A 19,108-nucleotide genomic window follows, 5' to 3' on the forward strand; every position below is an offset into this window, starting at 1 on the left:
TGAATGAAAACTGAGTTAAGGACCTCAGAAATTATGCAAAATCCAGCCAATTATAAATTAGCGATATTATATTTTTTTAGAGATGATAGAAGGGTACAATGTCAAAGTAATGATGTCAGAGTTTCTCCATTCAAAATTCTGACAGCTATAAACTAAATTAATGCAGAATGAAGGCAGATTGTGCAGCCCTATGTTTGTCATGTTCTGACCATGAAAGAAAAATTTCTCTGTCCTTGAACTGTTTAGACATAACAGATTCCCCTGGAAAGCTGTGGTTGAATTATTTCTCATCAAAATTTCACAAAATTTAATCAGAGCCAAAAAAGCAATCTTTTTTTATTTTTTGGATGTTTTCTGAGTAACAACATGAGCATCCCATTTGAATGTTATGTTACACTTAGAGCTCTTCATTGCATTGACAATGTTTTGTAATACTCCACAGAGTATGCTTTACTTTTTTTGTTGGCGGGGAAAGAGCATTCAGCAAATAGAAATAAACTACCCAGGCTGGCTGTCAGTTGCTGTTGTGCAATCATGATAAAATCTGATCTGTAAATGTCATTTAATCTTTTGTCTTATTGTTTCCAGGATCAAAGGGAGAGGACCTACTCAACAGTGAAAACCAAGTCCACTTCAGCTTCTATTAATAACCTAAAGCCAGGAACAGTGTATGTTTTCCAGATTCGTGCTTTTACTGCTGCTGGTTATGGCAATTACAGCCCCAGACTGGATGTTGCCACACTGGAAGAAGCCACAGGTAAGGAATTAGGTTTACAGGAAATTAACCCTTTCTGTAAAGGTAGTAAGTAAAGCAAGAAAGGAAAGTGTCATAAGCAACATAATTACAATTAGAAAGAATTTGGTTCTATGTGAAGAAGAACCAAAGAACTTTTTGTCATTGTCTTTTGAAGGGTGAGCTTCCATCATTTATTTTACCATAGAAGTGAAAACTAGTCTTACAGTTTGCTGGAGGAGATTTGATACATATGAGGTTCTTCTCCTTTGCTCTCCTTCTAATACACAAATACTTTTTTTCTCTAATTCAAACACACTTTTATTTTTCCCCACAAAAGAAGTGAGTAGTGATGAGCTGAATTACTCAACTAGATTCTTCTGTAACTGGGGAGAGAAGGAAGAAGGAGATTTCAACCCACAGAGACTTCTCCAGGCTATTTTTTCCATCTGATTTTCTGAAGAAAAACCCAACAACTTGGTAGTTTAGTTTATATGTGTGTCTTCAGCTGTTATTCCATCTTTAGTGTATTTTGAATTCATTGGCATTTTAGTTTAGTAAAGAAATGAAATCTCAGTGATAGTAAGTTCTTCTCAGGCTCGTATAATAAGTTCTAAATTGTGAAACCAAAAAACGTCTTCCATCAGAGAGACCTGGGAGCCCTGAGCCTCCACCACCCTGTTGCAGACCCAAATCTGGTTTCCCTGGTTTAGAGCATTTGCTTCACGTTGACCTTGGCATCAGGTCAGCTGGATTGGGAGCTGGAAATACAGGAATACATAGCCTGTGAATTCAAAGGGTATGGATGCCATACCCTCTATGCACCCTGTGCAGCAGTCTATCCAAAACTGTGTGCAGACAGACATTATTGCATCCAATTAATTGCAGCCAGGTGTTGCCTGGACAACTTGTGGTTATTCTTAATATACGGTAGTTAGGTCTTGATTCCACCTTAGTTCCATACAGAATATAAAAACTATAAATAATGCATAATATCACATATCTAATAGACATAATTGAAACAGTAATTATCATAATAACAGCAGTAAGCTGTTATTACTAATATTATTAGCTCTGTGTCTAATAGCATACTTCCCATCTGTAGAAAAAGTCAGTAGCAGAATCCCCATTTTGCAGAATGGGAACCTGAGGTACAGCCAGAAGTAATTTCTTATTTTGAATAGTTTTCTGGAAAACAAATTAGAAGTCTGTCATAATAAGTTCCTGCTAATTAGATAATTTATTGTCCATAGTGGTTTAAAATTATTGCATCAAAATATTTCCCCAACATTTCTCTAATTATCTGAGTATTTTTTACATACTGAATGTAAGCAGACTGGTAGCTGCTAAGATTAGCAAAGATGGTTTCAGAGATAAACAGTTTTGACTGGAGTTTGGTCAACATATGGGAGATTAGAAAATCCTATAATAAATGCATCACTGACCACTCTCCTGCACTCCTTTTCTGACTCAGATGATGAAAAAATGTATATAAACCACAGAGATTCTTGGCCAGGATGCACAGCAGGTTTCTTTTGTCACAGGCCAGCTGTATGCTTTGAGATGCCATGAAAAATGTTCTGTGTTTTCATTAAAGAAAATTCTAGAAGTAACATATTTTCCATTATCTTGAGACGATATTATGAAATATAATTCCCAGCAAGGATAAGCATCCATGATTTCCCATATAGGGTTTTCAGAAATAATTAAGATGTTGGTAAAACGATAGCAAATTCCATTAAACTCTTCTAAAATTGTTTTACATTAAAGTATTAGTTTCTTATATTTTATTTATAATTTCATCAGAACGTACAGGCTCACCAAATTTGTCTATTGTTAGCATTTGAAAGGAAGACCTTTATTGGATTGGTTTTGGGAAATATACCTCAAGGGATGTACCATGCAGGTGAACACGAAATCGTGTTATGCTACAGTTTAGAGGCTTTGGCTTCTTCTCATCATTCCAGTGGATTTCTGAATTCAGCTTTTAAAAATGTCAAAGTATTTTGAGAAGAAAATACACATGTATATATCTGTGTAAGAATATATATAATGATCACCACATTCAGTTAGTCGTGTTGCCTACATGGATTTGTCCTGGCATTTCCTCTGGTTGGCACTGTTTGGTTGGTGTTGTTAATTAAGTAGATTTTTAAATAGTGTGCTGTTTTCTGAATTGTGATAGAAACTGTATAGCCACTTTTCAATATTTGAGGAACTATATCCATTATATTAATACTATCTAATATGTAAAATATACATATATTATGCCTGTATTAGATCATATCATACATGTTGGGTATTGCATAGATATTTATGGAAACATTTCAAAATTATGATGTAAACATGCTTTATAAAGGCAGACAATTTCTGTTCTACACTGTGTTTGCCACAGATCAATCAATGGTGCTAGTTGTATTTTTTGTTGGCTGGTTATTAGATAGAGAAGTCCCTCTGGAAAAACACTCAAATGCATAAAATATCACTCAAGTGTCAATTCTATCTCTTGGTTCACTGACATATTTAAAAGTCAAGTTAAGTGGTTTGTAGCCAGTAGACCTAAAGACAATCCTCTGCTTTTTGTAATGGAAGCAGATCTTTTCACTTACAGAATCACAGAATCAATTAGGTTGGAAAAGACCTCTGAGGTCATCGAGTCCAATCTTTGACTTCTTTACAGCTCTTACTGTTAAAGTAGAAGCACTTGACAAAACCTGGAATTAAGTCTCTGCTTTTTCCTTTTCTCCATGAATCTGAGTACATCAAACAAGATTGAAGCATTATGCATACCTATAATTTATATCCAAAGTCTGAAATACCAATACTACAAATTTTTATAGAAGGCATAAAGCACATACTTAAGAAATACTTAAGAAAGTAGTATTTGGCATACATGGATCCAGATATCATTGAAAATTTCATGGTTAACTTCACCAAGAATTCTTTTCCAGAAATTGTGCATTTGAAGTTGCTTGTATGAGAAAAGGTTCTTGGAGCATCAACACAGCATTTTCAGCTGATATCCTTTTTTAAATCCTCCAGGGTGTTTAGCTATGCATTCCCCATCCCTACAACCATGTATTTAAAAGCTGGTTTAAATTTAACTCCTTTCAATTAAGCATTGTGCATTGGATGTGTACATCTCATAGCTCAGATCAGGTGTCAGCTGTAGCTGAATGCCCAAGTACCAGTTCCCTGTGTTGACCTCTGAGCACAGCTTAAGCAGAGGTAAGAACTTTCCTGTCCTGGTGCTGATTCCGTGTCATTGCTGTTGTGGCATCACCAGTGACAGGTAGTCATGCATGCGCCCTCTGAAAAGACCTTCTGCATCCCAAAATCATTCCTCTAAGAACACTCTAGCATCTTTGTTTCTGCCAAGCCACGGGGATCATTCCAGAAGCTGTGTTCTGATTCACCCTTACACCAGCAGACTGAGTTCATCACACAGGAGAAGCAGCAGAGTACCTGAACAGAGGCAGATGTCTTACACTGCTGTCACTGAATTTATACCAGACCATGCCCACGATCAGCCCCCTCCTCTCTTTTTTTTAAAGATATAAAAATAAATCATACATTGCATCCCACCTGTCTTACCAGTTGGCCAGTGTACCATGTCCCCAACATTTTCCAGAGCCCAAAAAACATTGTCTGCTTGCTTCCAGAATGTGCAAGTACCCAAAATCTGTGAGGCACTTACATAGAGCAACCCACTCACATATGTCAGCCTCTATGCACTTATCTTGGCTACTGGACTAGGTGACAGGCAGGGCTGGGGATTTTTCCAAACTCTTTTGGATGGATGAAGCTTCACACCCTGGCCATTATGACAGGATGCTGCCTCTTCTTCCCTTCCAAGTGAGGTTTGCAGTGAAGTTCAAAGACAGATGAGAATAGTTTAAGGAAATGCTGTATTTTACAGAAATTTTACATTCCTTGGGATTGTCTGTTTTGATGGCCTAGATGAGTTGCAGAAACTGAGTTGTATGACTTATGCCCCTGTGCTCTTGCACAAGACAGTCACCGCTGATTTCTTAAAAGCTGTATGTGTGGAATATAGGCAAATCTACAGTAGCATCCTACTGACTTGTGTATCTCAGAAAGTTATAGTTACTTAAAGATAAGCATTCTTTTTTAGTTAAAGAGTTATAGGAATAGTGTGTAGCATCCCATGAACTCTCCCACCTCAGTCAATTCCCAAGTCCTCGGCCCTGGCAATGGCAGTAACCCCTCACCATAGAGCCAGTCCTCCTGGGGGGAAAAGCAGTCTCCCACTGGGACTTCTGTGCGGCCACTTCCCGTGTGTAACTTCCCCTGGTTTCTCCTTTCCCTGTCCCGTCACTGGATTGGTGTCCCTGGTGGCCACCCCCCTTTCCCAGGAGACCAAACCCCTCTGCCCAGCCCTTAGCTCTGCCCCCCACCCCTTCCCCTTCTTAAGCTGCCTTCTGCACGTGGTTGTTCTCTTTTACCCCGCTGGGTTCCCTTCAGCCACGTGTGATATCCTTCACTGGAATAAAACCCTGCAAAAAGAGCCTTTCTTGCCTCTATCGCTGAGCCAGCTGCGGAGAGGCTTGTTGGGGACAGCTTTTAGGCAGCAGCAACTACTACTCCAACACCCGCATTTTTAATAGTGTGATCTTCCTCATGTGCGTTAGAGAGAATATAGAAAAATTACAGGTTTCTTCAGGACATAAAATTAGGGGGGTGTGTGTAATTTCCCTCCAGTGCAGAGTATTCTAAATGTGTGTAGTATAACAAGGGATTTGTTATTTTGGGGGGAAACAGTTGGTACAGGTCAGTGTCAGTGAAAAAATAAATCATGTTGATTGGCTTACTTTTCCCAAGAAAATTCTGGGTTATTTGTTTCTATGGGAACCTCTGAAGTCTGTAACACAAGCCCAGTTTTGTGGAGTTCATAAAACCTGGTGTAGACATTCCAGTTCAGTTACCAGTACCAGCAGTAAACCATATTAGCATACCATTAATTTAGTTAGTCTGCTATCAGTTTGGTCTCCTTTTTTTCCTCTGCCTCTTTCAGCTGTTGGCTGCATTTCAAGTCATGGGACAGTTTACACAGCCCCAGGCCTGCTGGAGACGGATGGGGTTCACATATCTTAAAAGGGGAAAAGAATTCTAACCCATGAGTTTGCAGGGCTGATTGATAGGACTTTAAACTAGGTTTGAAAGGGGAAAGGGGTAAGACCAGGCAGGCTAGAGGAGAGTCTAGGGGTGGCATGCCAGTGTTGGGGGTAAAATCAACCCAACTGAAGTGCATCTACACCAATGCACACAGTACAGGTAACAAATAGGAGGAGATTGAAGGAAAATCTTAACAGGCACAGAAACAGGCCATCCCTGTGCGCTGAAAGGTGAGCCAGTGGGGAAGAAAACTGGCATGGCTGAATAGGGAGCTTTCACTGGGACTCAGGGAAAAAAGAGTTTATGACCTTTGGAAGAAAGGGACAGGCAACTCAGGAAGCATATAAGGATGCTATTAGGTCATGTAGAGAGAAAACTAGGAAAGTGAGAGCTCAGTTAGAACTCAATCTGGACACTGTTGTGAAATATAATAAGTGTTTTTATAAATAAATTAACAACAAAAAGAGGGTCAAAGAAAATATTCATCCTTTTCTTGATGTGGAGGAGTGTAGCCAAGGATGAGGAAAAGGCTGAGGTCCCAGACAATTGCAATTGGACAATGTGACACCCATCTATGAGAAGGGCTGGAAGGAGGGTCTGGAGAACCACAGAGGTCAGCCTGACCTTGGTGCTAGGGAAGGTCATGGATCAAATCAAGGGAAGGTCATGGATCAAATCATTTTGAGTGTGATCCCACAGCACATACAGGGCAACAAAGGGATCAGGTTCTCACCAGATGACACAAGGGAAAACGACGTACCACAGCTTTGGTTACGATGCAGAGATTAATTTATTTCCTCTGACTCCAATCATTTATAGTTCTCAAAAGGTGCCAGTGGATTGGAGGGTGAACGTTCCACCTCGCCAACATCACTGGACAAACTACCTGTACATCAAATTTCTCCGCCTCTATGAAAGAATGCAAAACAATAGGTTATTTACAGAAAGTTGTGTGAGAAAGTTCTCTACAAGAATGTAAACTCAGAAGGCTTATAAAACTCTTAAAAATCAGGGCAACATCAGGTAAAAGCCAGCTTGGCCTTTGGAAAGGCAGGTCTTGCTAGATAAACCTGATCGCCTTTTATTACCAAGTTACCTGCTTAGGGGATGTAGTTTACCTGGACTTCAGTAAAGCCTTCAATACTGACTCTCACACCATTCTTCTGGAGAGACTGGCAGCCCATGGCTTAGACAGGTGCACTCTTTGCTGGTTAAAAAATGGCTGGATGGCCAGGCCCAGAGGGTAGTAGTGAATGGTGCTACATCCAGTTGGTGGATGGTCACTAGTGGGGTTCCCCTAAACTCAGTAGTGGGGCTAGTCCTGTTTAATATTATAATTGATGGCTTGGACTCCCTCAGTAAGCTCTCAGGCGGTGCTAAATTAGAGCAGAGTGTTGATCTGCTGGAGGATAGGAAAGTTCTGTAGAAGGATCTGGACAGTCTGAATTGATGGGCCAAATAATACTGTATGAGGTTTGTAAGGTAAAGTGTTGAGTCCTGCACTTGGGTCATAAAAACCTCATGCAACACTACAGGTCAGGGGAGGAGTACCTGAAAAGTGCCCCAGTGAAAAAGGACCTGGGGATGCTGATCAACAGCTGGCTGAACAGGAACCACTGTGTGTGCCCAGGTGGCCAAGAAGGCCAATGACATCCTGGCTTGTTTCAGGAATACTGTGACCAGTGGGATTAGGATAGTGATCATCGCTCTGTATTTGTCACTGGTGAGGCCACACCTTGAGTCCTATATCCACTTCTGGGCCCTTCACTTTGGAAAGGACATTGAGTTGCTGGAGAATGTCCAGAGAAGGGAACAGTTTGCAGCAGCACAAGTCTGATGAGGAGAAACTGAAGGAGCTGGAGTTGTTTAGCCTGGAGAAATGGAGGCTCAGGGAGGAGCCACTCTCTAAAAGTACCTGAATGGAGCTTGTTGTAAGGTGGGGGTCGGTCTCTTCTCAAGGACAAGAAGACAGAGCCTCAAGATGCACCAGGGGATACCAGGAAGAATTTTGTCACTAAACAGATGTTTAGTCATTGGAATGGGCCACCCAGGGAGGTGTTCAAAGTGCCACTGTAAGCGGCATTTACTGCTTGTGGTTTGATATGGTGGTATTCAGTCAAAGGTTAGACTTGATGATCTTGGAGAACTTTTACAACCTAAATGATTCTATGATTCTGTGATTTTATGATTCCAGCTGACTCTCACTTACACAATCCCTCATGTCTCATCCTCTATGCATCTTCTGGTTCAGATCCTCACTGTTACAAACCGGTGCATCTCCAGAGTTCAGGAGAGCTGTGCTTACTTAATGTATCAGAGTACATGGCCACCCTTATTAGATGGCAGGCAAGCAATGTTTTTAACAAGCTTCAAGGTTTCTCAGGCTAAGTATTACATCCTCAGTTTACATTAATGTGACATGTATACATTTACATATATTAATAGAATTGGCATATCTGAATAAAAAGGGCAATAATGTGGGGATATTTTAGCATGTAAATTCTCTGAAGCATGGAGAATTCTATTTTGTGTTAATGTGGAAGCACCTTTTTGTTGCTAAGAGAAACAAATGGTAAGTAATAATAGCCATTTACAATGATTAATAGCAGTAAGAGATTGAAATATGCTACCTAGGAAATCTTTGTTAATAGTGCTTCAGCACAAACGTTTTTCTTAAAGACACTATTTCCTTGGAAGCCCTCAAAGTCATATCAATGAGTTTTAGAGGGGAGGCTAGGAGCAGAGTTAGGGATTACTCTCCTACTGTCCCTCCTTACAGGGATATCCAGGACTCCTCTTCTAGGAGGGAGTCAAAACAAATGCAGCAAAGCAGTAGTTGGGAGTGGAAGTGACAGATGCTAGTAGTGCTGGCTTTCAGGTAATGGCTGTACCACTTTGGCCATGGAAATTCCAGCTTGGCTTCTTTTTATTCAGTGTAGACAATTATTAACTCATACAGCATTTAGCTGAATTTCCAATAGAGGCCCTTCTTTAGACTAACTTTATCAATGTAATTGTTTCAGACAAAGGCAGTCTACAACAGTAGAGAGTCTACAATTCATGATGATTGACTTAAATTTTTGAAGTCCCTTAGCAGGGATTAATTTTTAACTAATCTCAACTCTGTGCTCTGTTTGTAGCCACAGCTGTTTCCAGTGAACAGAATCCTGTTATTATCATAGCTGTGGTTGCTGTGGCAGGAACTATCATCCTGGTCTTCATGGTGTTTGGATTCATCATTGGACGAAGGTATTGCATCTTTGATGGACGTAAGCACATCTGACACCACTCTTGTGAACTCTTTAGACATAGTCGAACCTGGGATAGTAATTTGCAAAACTGAAACAGAAATAATTCTTAGTAAGGGCAGTTTTCATTTTAATCCTGTTATCAATTATATGGTTTGTCCTCTTACTTTGGCAAGATACTTGTATCAAGATGTTCTTTTTGTCCTACGTAAATGTGCTGTAAAAGGAACCCCTAGCAGGTGCTTTACCTCTGCTCCTCAAAGTCTCTCTTTCTGTTCAGTTTTCTCACATGGAGAAGTCTGACACTTTATCTGATCAGCCTTTAAATGACTTTACATTCAAAAAAAATGAGACACAGCAGTAAGTTTAAGAATAACCTCATGTAAAACAGTGTTCTACTTTCAAGTTCTTTAATCCTCTGTTTTATCTGTAGAAGCCTTTCACCAGAACTAGAATTTTTTTCTCCAAGACCTGTCCCAACTGGTATTTGATACAAAAGCCTTTTGATTGCAACTGTTCATTATTTATTTAAAACTCTGCTGTCAATAGAATGATAGGTGAAAATTTCAAAGGGCCTACAGCAGTTAGGTGCTCAGTGCCTGAAAATCCCAGCCTGCAGAATTGATTTTGTCAGGACTTTAGATGTGATAAGTAGATCATTATTTACTAGTAAAACTGGTATTTTCCTTTCTTTTCAGGCATTGTGGCTATAGCAAAGCGGATCAAGAAGGGGATGAAGAACTTTACTTTCATTGTAAGTGTTTTGCTTTTTCCCCCCTTTCAAAAATTCAAAATTGCAATAGTGTAGACAATACTAAACCAAGCCTCCATGAAAGATAATGCCATAGGAAATTCAAAAATGCTGTGTAAATAGCAAGTGGGAAGTTAAACACTAAAAATGTGACCTACACAAAAAGAATGCAGATTAAAGTCAACATTGCTCACATAGATGGTTTTATTTCTATATATGTCTATGATATACTGTTGTTTTCATTCTGCATTTTTTGGTTTCTTTTGATTGCTTTGAATATGTGTCACGTTGTCCTAATGATCCCTCTGAGGTGTAGTATTCAAGAGACCTTTGCCTAAGTGACTTTTTGAACTTTACCTCAGGCAAACTTCAGATTAAGAAAGTGTGAGTTACCGCATCACCCTAAAATGAAGCTGTTCTGCTCAAAAGCTGTGTTCTGCTACTGCAAATACAGTAGCACCATCAATATTTACAAAACATAATGTCCTTAAAAATAGAATATTTCATATGAAAAGAAAGGTCAGCCACTTCATTACTGTTGTGTGATCTACAGTCGCTTGCCTAGCTGAGAATAGAACCTAAAGCCTCTCTTGTTAAAATCACATCTACCATTTGAACTTAAACTAGAACCCTGGGAAAACTCAATAAAACACATCTTTCTTGGGTTAATGACAACTGAAAATGTAAGGGGAGAGGAATGTTTTAATCTGTTTTAGAATTAGTGATTAACTCAGGAAGTGTGTTAAACTAAATTGCAAAATTATTTTGAGCAACCATAATTGAAAAAAATCACAGAATTAAAATGAACATAACTTCTGATGCAGAACAATGCCAGTCTTTCCAGTCTTTTCCCATACCTGGTCACTCTCATATTAGTACTTGCTATTTAGTCATGCTATGCTGTATTTAGCCTTTGTTGTCTACCAGTAATTGCAGTTGTATCTTAAATCCATCAGGTTTTTTTTTTGTTTTTTTTGGTTTTTTTTTTCTTTTTTCTTTTTTTTTTTTTTTTTTTTTTTTTGTTTTTTTTTTTTATGAAAGCAATAGGGCTTGTTTTAAGTATGTTAAAATCATGAGGTAGTATCTAAAAGTAATGTCACATGGAAAATTAAGTAGCCACTAGTCATAAATTCTAAGTATTTTCTCAATGCATTCCACTTTAAATGAATAGTTCTAGCCAAAGCTTCACTCAAAATCAGATCAAGGTTCTGTTTTGCCTTTCTTCCCTGAAAAAAAAAAGCTGCAAATTGATCACATTTCCTAAGTTTGGGTCTGTGGCTATCTAAATTGTTTAAATGCAGTGAGTGTCAAAATGAGTAGTGACATCATTGCAGCTTTAGTCAATCAATTCATAAACTGTTCCAGAAAGGTGGAAAATAATAATGAGATAAGAATTATGCATCATGCACTTTGCAGTGCAGGTGATTTTAAAGAATTTGTCAAAAATCTCATTTTACTTAACTGCTACTCTTCTGGGAGTGATGTATTTGAAATTTGCCTCTCATAATGCATTATAAGCACTTCACATCTCCAGAAGAGTTACTACTTTTACTTTTAAAATCCCCGTTATGTCCTTGAAGGAAAAGACCAACTATGTATTCTTGTTTGTCAGTATATAAACAAAAGGGTTATGCTAACTAAATAATTTCTCATCTCCATTGTTGGTGATGTTTTCTTTTTTATTTCAGTAAAAGTGTAAATTAACTAATTTGAAAGCTGCTACTTAATAATTGATAGTTGATCCAGAAATGGTGAAATTTTATAAGTGTTCCTTTCCCTTATTTTATTTTCAAGAAATCTGATTATCTAGCAAATTAGCCTGATTATTGAGCATACAGAGTCTTTCTTAACTCATGGCACCAGATAAAGTCACTTCTTGCCAAACTAGTTTTCCTTCATCTGTTGATTGTAGGTGTAGCATTTAATTCCATTTGATAGCCATTTACAGAGTGAGATGGAACCCAGTGCTGTGGTCACCAGCTTGGTCACAGAGCTGTGACCACCAGTTTGGTGGCCTTTTGCTCTGTAATAGCTAGACAATACTCATCTGCTCTAAGGTACCAAACTGGATTTTTAAAAAAGTAACTTACAACAGGCAAATAACGTTTCTGTTCTTTACTTAGAACAAAAACTTACAGGCAAACATTTTTAAAAGCAGATTTTAAAGCAGTGCATTTAATGGATCATCATATATTTAATTTCAGTTCCCTTCATCTCTCTTTGACCTCAAGTGCTACACTTGAAGATACAAGTACAATGGAGGAGTTTAGTCAAGCAATTCAGATTTATATTTGGTTTCCTCCTCCCTTTTTCATCTAACAATGTCTGCAAATGCAGGCCAGCATTATTTCACGTTGCTATGCCAGGATAGCCTTGGCCTGTCAAAATGTTTTATGACAGCTTGAACAAAGACCCGTCAGAGGCCCACTTGAGATTCGCAAGGTTACTTCCAATCCAGGCCCTTTATCACAAGCACAAGAGGATGTCTCCTTTTCCATCTCCTTGCCTTAAAGCACTACTACCAGAGGTCAACCGACTGTTTAATTCTCATTTTGTCCAGTCTCTTTTGGGTTTAAGAAATAAATATTTATATTTTTTTTTTAAAAATCAGCATTCAAATTTCCAATGTAACCAAAAGAACATCCATTTAAATACATTATGTGACAGATAACAACATCTGGGCAACATTTCAAATAATTTCCCCAGCTGTAAATTCATTATATTACTGAAACAATTTAGGTTTGTTTTTATTTTTCTTATGGTTTATGTATTTAGGTCGTTAATACCATCTAAAGCATAAATACCCATGATTACTAAGCTGTTTTTCAATATAGTTTCAAATTGAATATATTGTATGTTAAATTTAAAGAATACAAAGCAACTGAAAATTATTTATGTTTTGTATTGACTTTTGATCCTGTTCTTGATTATGAGTATATCAATTAACAGAAGAACATTTTTTCATTTTCATATTGAGTTTTAATTCACTGGTTTAATTAAAGCTCAAGAGTATAATCCTTGTCAACAAATTTATTTCATAAAAATTGATTGATTAATAGATTTCCAGGGTTGCTCTACTATCACCAGGAGTTTGTACTTTGACCAGAATAGCAAAAGATAATTTACCTGAATTATCAGCAAACTAAGGAAAAAAACTGCATGCTGGCCAGAGCACTATGCTGCCTGAGCTGTACTAAGCACGGAGAAAGAATGAGCAAAAACAAGTTGCTGCATATTATTCACTTCGGTGCTTGAGAGGGGAGATAATTGTGCCACAGAGGCCACTTTCCCTTCCCCTGCCTTTACAACTTGGCTACAGGTGTTTCTCATGTTTGTATTATAGTGCAAGAAATACACCTGAGGATGTAATTTCTGAGTGCTGTGGATAGTTTGACTATTGCCACAATCTACAAACAATATTATATTAAGTAGATTAAGCAAATTCAAGGGGGTGGAGGAGCCTTTCAAATCCCTCTAGAGGAGAGAAATAACATAAGGAAATGCTGTTTACGCATCCTGGGTGATGAGGATAAGATGTCCTTACACGGAAAGGAAACTTTCACCTCCTCTGCTGGCATCATACCCTTTCCCCACTTTGTTTTCACTCCCACTCAACCTTTGCATTTTATTCCATTAAGTACTATTTAATATTTATTATTTCTTTCGGTTCAAGAGGAGATGCAGATGCTAATGTTAGTAATTTTTTAGAGATGGGATTGTGTATACTTGTGTCAGCATGCTTGCAGATGATGCCTAAAACTAAGGTTGCCTCTCAGAGCAGCTCTGGCTCAGGCAGCATGGAAACAGGTTCAGTCTTCCAAGGAGCACTCTGCATAATGAAATTCCTGGGCTGACTGCACAATAAGTGCTTTTGCTTCATCACAGTCATGCTTTCTTACATCATTACAGTTAAATTTCCAGGCACCAAAACCTACATTGACCCTGAAACCTACGAGGACCCAAATAGAGCTGTCCATCAATTCGCCAAGGAGCTAGATGCCTCTTGTATTAAAATTGAGCGTGTGATTGGCGCAGGTAAGGCTGCCGTGGCTTCCTGATTCAACTGTTCCATTTAGCCAGGATCGAAACTCATTCATCATAATGACAGGCAAATAATTATACCTCAGGTATAGAAGAACTTTTTGAATTTGCCAGAGTGGTTAAGAGCAATGAAGCCATACTTGCTTCTAAAATGTAAAACAAACAGGGGAAAAGCCCAACTACAACTAAAAAAACCAAAATAAATGAGTAAATTAAAAGTCTTGCTTGACATTGAAAGCTTATGGGTTTTTAATCAAGTATCTGCTGTTAAAATTGGAACTGGGGGGAGTGGGTCAGTTGTGCTGCCTATTATTTACTATCAGAGTAAAGGCATTAGGCATTTGTGCAAATTCTGCTTGCTTGCCTTTTTCAAGGGGGCTTTTTGACCTCTGCAGCTTTGTTCATGTGAGTAAGGAAAACTGGCTGCAGCACAAAATCTTAAGTAGAGAGTAGGAAGGTCTTGTTTCTGTATAACAAAGTCTTCCCTAAGGCTGTTTTTTCTTCTACCATTTTTCTTTTTGATATTCTATGAATACAAAAAGTTATTGTTTAACTTCTTATGACTGATTGTAATTGCACCAGCACTACATTGCTTTTTTTTCTCTTGAGCTGTCTACCACCTACTTAAGCCATGGTGTTCATGCTCTAAAAAGGCAGTTTCATTTGTTTGCATTAATAAGATACGTGACATTTTTATTGCACTACTCCATGTAGTGAAATTAAGTTTCCATGAGTAAGAAAAATATCAAATACTTTGGATTCCTGGAGGAAATGTTCTTTTGCTTTCCTGTTGTTTTATATAAGTATTAGTAGAATTCTTTTAAAATCACTCTGTAGTTTGGTACTGTAAATTACATGTTGCGGTATTATTTAAAAACAGAAGAGGAAAGGTCTCTAGAAGAAGTTGTTTTACCTGTAAAAAAGTCTTTACACTTAGAATTTTAAAGTACAACACCTTTTTAAAGTAACCTCAGTCATGTTGAATCATGTCTTAATCAAGGAGTAGTACCATTGAAATTAACCACACTGCTGAGCAAATTATTCCATCGATGAGTAAGAGCATAAGAATCCAGCCCTTGCTAACTAGTAATTTTTGTGATGCCAGAATGGCAGCATCTCTTCTAATAGATACACAATATGCAAGATTAGCATAGAAAAATTGCTGAGCTTTATCTTTTGCTTTGAGTTAAAAAGCTACCAGCATAGCAACAGTTCAGAGCACAAAGATATATTCAGTTGGATTTTGCTAATGCCTACTGAGAAAAATGCTGAAAAACACTTGTGCTGCAGAGTATACAGTTTAACATTCATTTTCACTGTTATGAAAAATTCCAGAGTGTTAATTTTCTTGACTGCAGATGAATTTATTCTTGATTTTAATGAGTATAATTGATAGCAAAAACAACTAACGTGTCAGTAGTCAGTCTGAAGAAAGTGAATTAGGAGTGCAGTGGTGGAAGGATACTGTGTATTATGTTTAGCTATGGCTTTAACCTGTTGATGTAAATAGCAAACAGGAGTGAAATGAAATGTAGTCCAGGAACAACAGAAGCAAACAGACCCAAAGCAGCAGTTGAAACTCATACGTCAAAGAAGAATATGGAATTTCTGCTAGTGACAGCACCAGAAAAGCCTCTTAGCAATCTCAATATGCATCAGCAATGCTGGCCACATCAACTATTGAGTAGTGCCACGTCTGTCAGACACAAACAGGGTGCAAGTATGCTTGTACTCAATTTGCATGAGGGATATGTGCTTTCCTTGCCATCATTTTCATTGCCATCCCGCTGTGGCCACCTGTCAGATACAGACTATGGTGTCCACTGTGTTAAGTTGTTCATACCACACATCCTTTGTTTTAGCCTCTGCTTTGTTGACATGCTGAGCTAGTGGCTGTGTGGCTGTGCAGTATTCCCTCTCTTGTTGTCATATTTTCCAGTTTATTTTTGGGCATCATTTCAGCTGAATGTGCTATTTTCTTGAGAATAAAAGTAGTTCATTGGCTAGCATCCTGGCCTGAAATGCGTAACGTGGAAGTTGAAGTTTCTGGTTTGCCCAAGTGTGTGTGATCTGCCTTTGGAAATCAATCAAAATCAGATCACAGAGAGCTGGAAAGGAGTTAAGGCTTAATGTCTCCTATGCCAAGTATCCTAATTACCTGGCTTTGAAATATCACAGACACACAGACACACTCCTATACTCACGTCTTGTTTTCAGCATGGAAAGAAACAATTTTGGAAAGTACTGCTAGAGAAAATTGTTATCCTTTAGGAAGTTCTTGCAGCCAGGAGCTGTGAGTGAGGTGAGTGGTGAATTCATTAATAGTCATCCACATTGCTAATGAAGTGCAGGAGGGAGGTTAAGTCACCAAGCTAGAAACATGAGCAGCTAGTTGTTGTGCATGTAACAGCTATACCTCATGGCATTCTTAGCTCAGTACCCAAGGATGGTTGAGGATAACATGCAGGCAGGAACACTTGTGTGGTCAGTTAGCTTGGGTACAGCACGAGGTGTATGGAATTTATCTGAGCTAGCCTTGGTTCAGCTAGCATAGAATGTGAGGGACAGGAATTTGATTCTATGTGCAGTCATCTCCTATAAGGGTTGTGAAAAGAGCCATGCTGAGTGGAGGCTTGCTCAAACAAGTCAGGTAAAAATGGTCAAAGGCATGGTCAAAGTTCTACCCTTCTGGATGAACTGTGAAGCCAAGATCCAGGTACTGCTTTTTTCTTTCCCAAAGCTTGATTTAGGACTAATAGGAGAACAGAAGTGTTAAAATACTGATGGTGACATAAACAAGATTTTATGCAGCCCATCCATTAAAACACCCCAACATCTATCTCTTCAGGCATTCAGCCCAACTTTGAGCATACTTCTCTCCACTGACAGCCAGACACCTTGCCAGTGTGCATGTCCACTTAGGCCCTGATTTCATAAGGTTTCTCGCAATGATTCTCTAATCAAACTCTTTGTGTAGGTTTAGTTCAGTCATTTTTTTCAGCACTCATCCTAAAACAGTTTTAGATGTAGGTGTGTCTGCATACTTGTGTATACGTAACAGTTTAATGTTAAGACATTCCACAGGTATGCAGGAGAGAAATTTCTGACTTGATCTGATTTGGGGGAGGGACTTGGAACCATATCTCTCTCACTCCAGATGAGTTTGTGAAGTACCAGACTATTAAATATTTTTCTGGTTAATCTTTCTTTTTAAAGAACTGTCACCTTTTATTCAGTAACATCTGTAACTACTCTCTTCTTCTATATATACAAGGAGATTTTTCTTCCTGTCTGCAGAATTGGAGATCTCACTTTTGTTCTCTGCTGACAGAGGTGTGAGACAAGGGAAAATTCTTAAATCTTTCATCATCTCGTTAATAGTGAGGTAGACATATTGCCATTCAGCTCCACATCTCACATGCTTCCATCCTCTTTTCTGATGGAGTCCAATTACTTCTCTTCCAGATTTGGTTGTTGGGACTTTTTTTATTTTTTTTGTGTTCTTGCTGGCTGTTTGGTCTTTTATCACAGGCTTCTTCAAGTTCCAGTTGTCTGTTAGTTTAGAACCTTTTACAAACTTGCAGTATTTGCTTGTGTTTGTTTAATGTAACAAAATTGTTATAAGTCACACCTTTCATTTCATAATCTGTAAAGTAAATTATTCTGCTTGAAGGTAATAATGTAGTGCTTCATTTAACACCATAAGGATGCTAAATTAAAAGCAGCTCTGCAAGACCTGCCTTTTGAAAGAAAAAAGCCCATTAAAACCAAAGATAGCAAGGAAACCATATAGAGCAGAATGACATTTTTACTTAGAAATGGTATTACTATTTCAATAATAGTGTTTTCTTATGAAAGCCATTTCATTTTTTATTTTCTGTTTTTGAAAAAATGCAAGAAATTATTAACAAGTCTCTTAAAATATTCAAATAATAGTCCTGTCAGTTGGCTTAACTGAAGTGTTTATTCCATAGGGGTCAGCAATTCATTAAAGGCGCATGCCGAAGTAATCCATTTCAAATATGAACACATTAAATTTAAACACACACTTAGGTGGCTATTTGAATCAAGGACTAAAAAAAGTACTGGTATTTAGAGTAATTCAGCATTGATCTACTTCATTTTAGGAGAGTTTGGTGAAGTGTGCAGTGGGCGTCTAAAGCTTCCTGGCAAGAGAGACGTTGCAGTAGCCATAAAAACTCTGAAAGTTGGCTACACTGAAAAGCAGAGGAGAGATTTTCTGTGTGAAGCAAGCATCATGGGACAGTTTGACCATCCCAACGTGGTTCACCTAGAAGGAGTCGTTACCAGAGGTAAGCAGCAGCTCGGTCTGTCAGTCAAATAACAACACGATGGCAGAAATTGCTCTGCCTTATTCATGGTCAAAGATTCAAATTATAAACAGACTGCACACTCCTAATGGATTTTCTCCTGATGCGTAACTAACTAAAACAATACTTACTTTATGCTACAACCTGAGGAAAAAAATTTAGATGCACGCATGATTAAAAGATGAAGTACTTCGAAACATATTATTTTTCTAGTTTCATTTAGCCTCAAAGACCATGAAGAGAGATAAGGTTTCTCATGTCTTTTCATATAATCTGAAGTGTCATTATTCCAGAGTCCTGTTCACACAGCAGGAGTTAGGAGAACACACTGACTTTTTGATTTGTATGGTTCGATTTTATGAATCATGACCACTTTCCATGCAGATATTTAAGAAATTAGAGCTCTGTAACAGTGCTGGAGGGCTCAGAAATGTTCAGTGTCTGAATGATTCAGTCCTTCAAAGGACTAGTATGTGTTTTATCAAAAAAAGGCACTCCATTTGTTTTACTGTTCTCAAATATCTGTCTTCTTTTCTTTCAGGGAAACCAGTTATGATTGTAATAGAATACATGGAGAATGGGGCCTTAGATGCATTTCTTAGGGTGAGTACCAAAATGAAAACTTATATAAACATATTTAAAGTGACATATATTGTATATTGACACTTTAAAAAATATGTCTTATACCTGTGCATATATATATGTACAGATGCATATATAATTAAATAAAATCAAAATATTAATTATATTTATATTATCTTTATTATCTTTAATTAAGTATAATTAAAATGGTTTTCCGGTTGAAATGGAGTTTTGACTAATAGTAGCAGGTTCTCTATGTTTCTTCAGCAAAACCAGATCAGAAATG

General features: G+C 38.0%; 1 protein-coding gene across 7 annotated transcripts in view; it reads left to right on the plus strand.

Moving 5' to 3' along the window:
- EPHA7 (EPH receptor A7) overlaps window positions 1-19,108 on the plus strand; it is a 165,522-nt gene that overhangs the window by 124,648 nt on the left and 21,766 nt on the right. For 5 of the 7 annotated variants that reach the window (XM_053937492.1, XM_053937490.1, XM_053937497.1 and 2 more), the window contains exons 7-12: window positions 589-757; window positions 9,010-9,118; window positions 9,816-9,871; window positions 13,778-13,903; window positions 18,037-18,222; window positions 18,782-18,843. In XM_053937492.1, the coding sequence (XP_053793467.1) occupies window positions 589-757; window positions 9,010-9,118; window positions 9,816-9,871; window positions 13,778-13,903; window positions 18,037-18,222; window positions 18,782-18,843 (708 nt within the window). The remainder of the gene's footprint in view (window positions 1-588; window positions 758-9,009; window positions 9,119-9,815; window positions 9,872-13,777; window positions 13,904-18,036; window positions 18,223-18,781; window positions 18,844-19,108) is intronic. The other 2 variants (XM_053937491.1, XM_053937495.1) reach the window with 1 other exon arrangement.

Source organism: Vidua chalybeata, chromosome 3 (assembly GCF_026979565.1).
Source record: "Vidua chalybeata isolate OUT-0048 chromosome 3, bVidCha1 merged haplotype, whole genome shotgun sequence".
Lineage (NCBI taxonomy): Eukaryota > Metazoa > Chordata > Aves > Passeriformes > Viduidae > Vidua > Vidua chalybeata.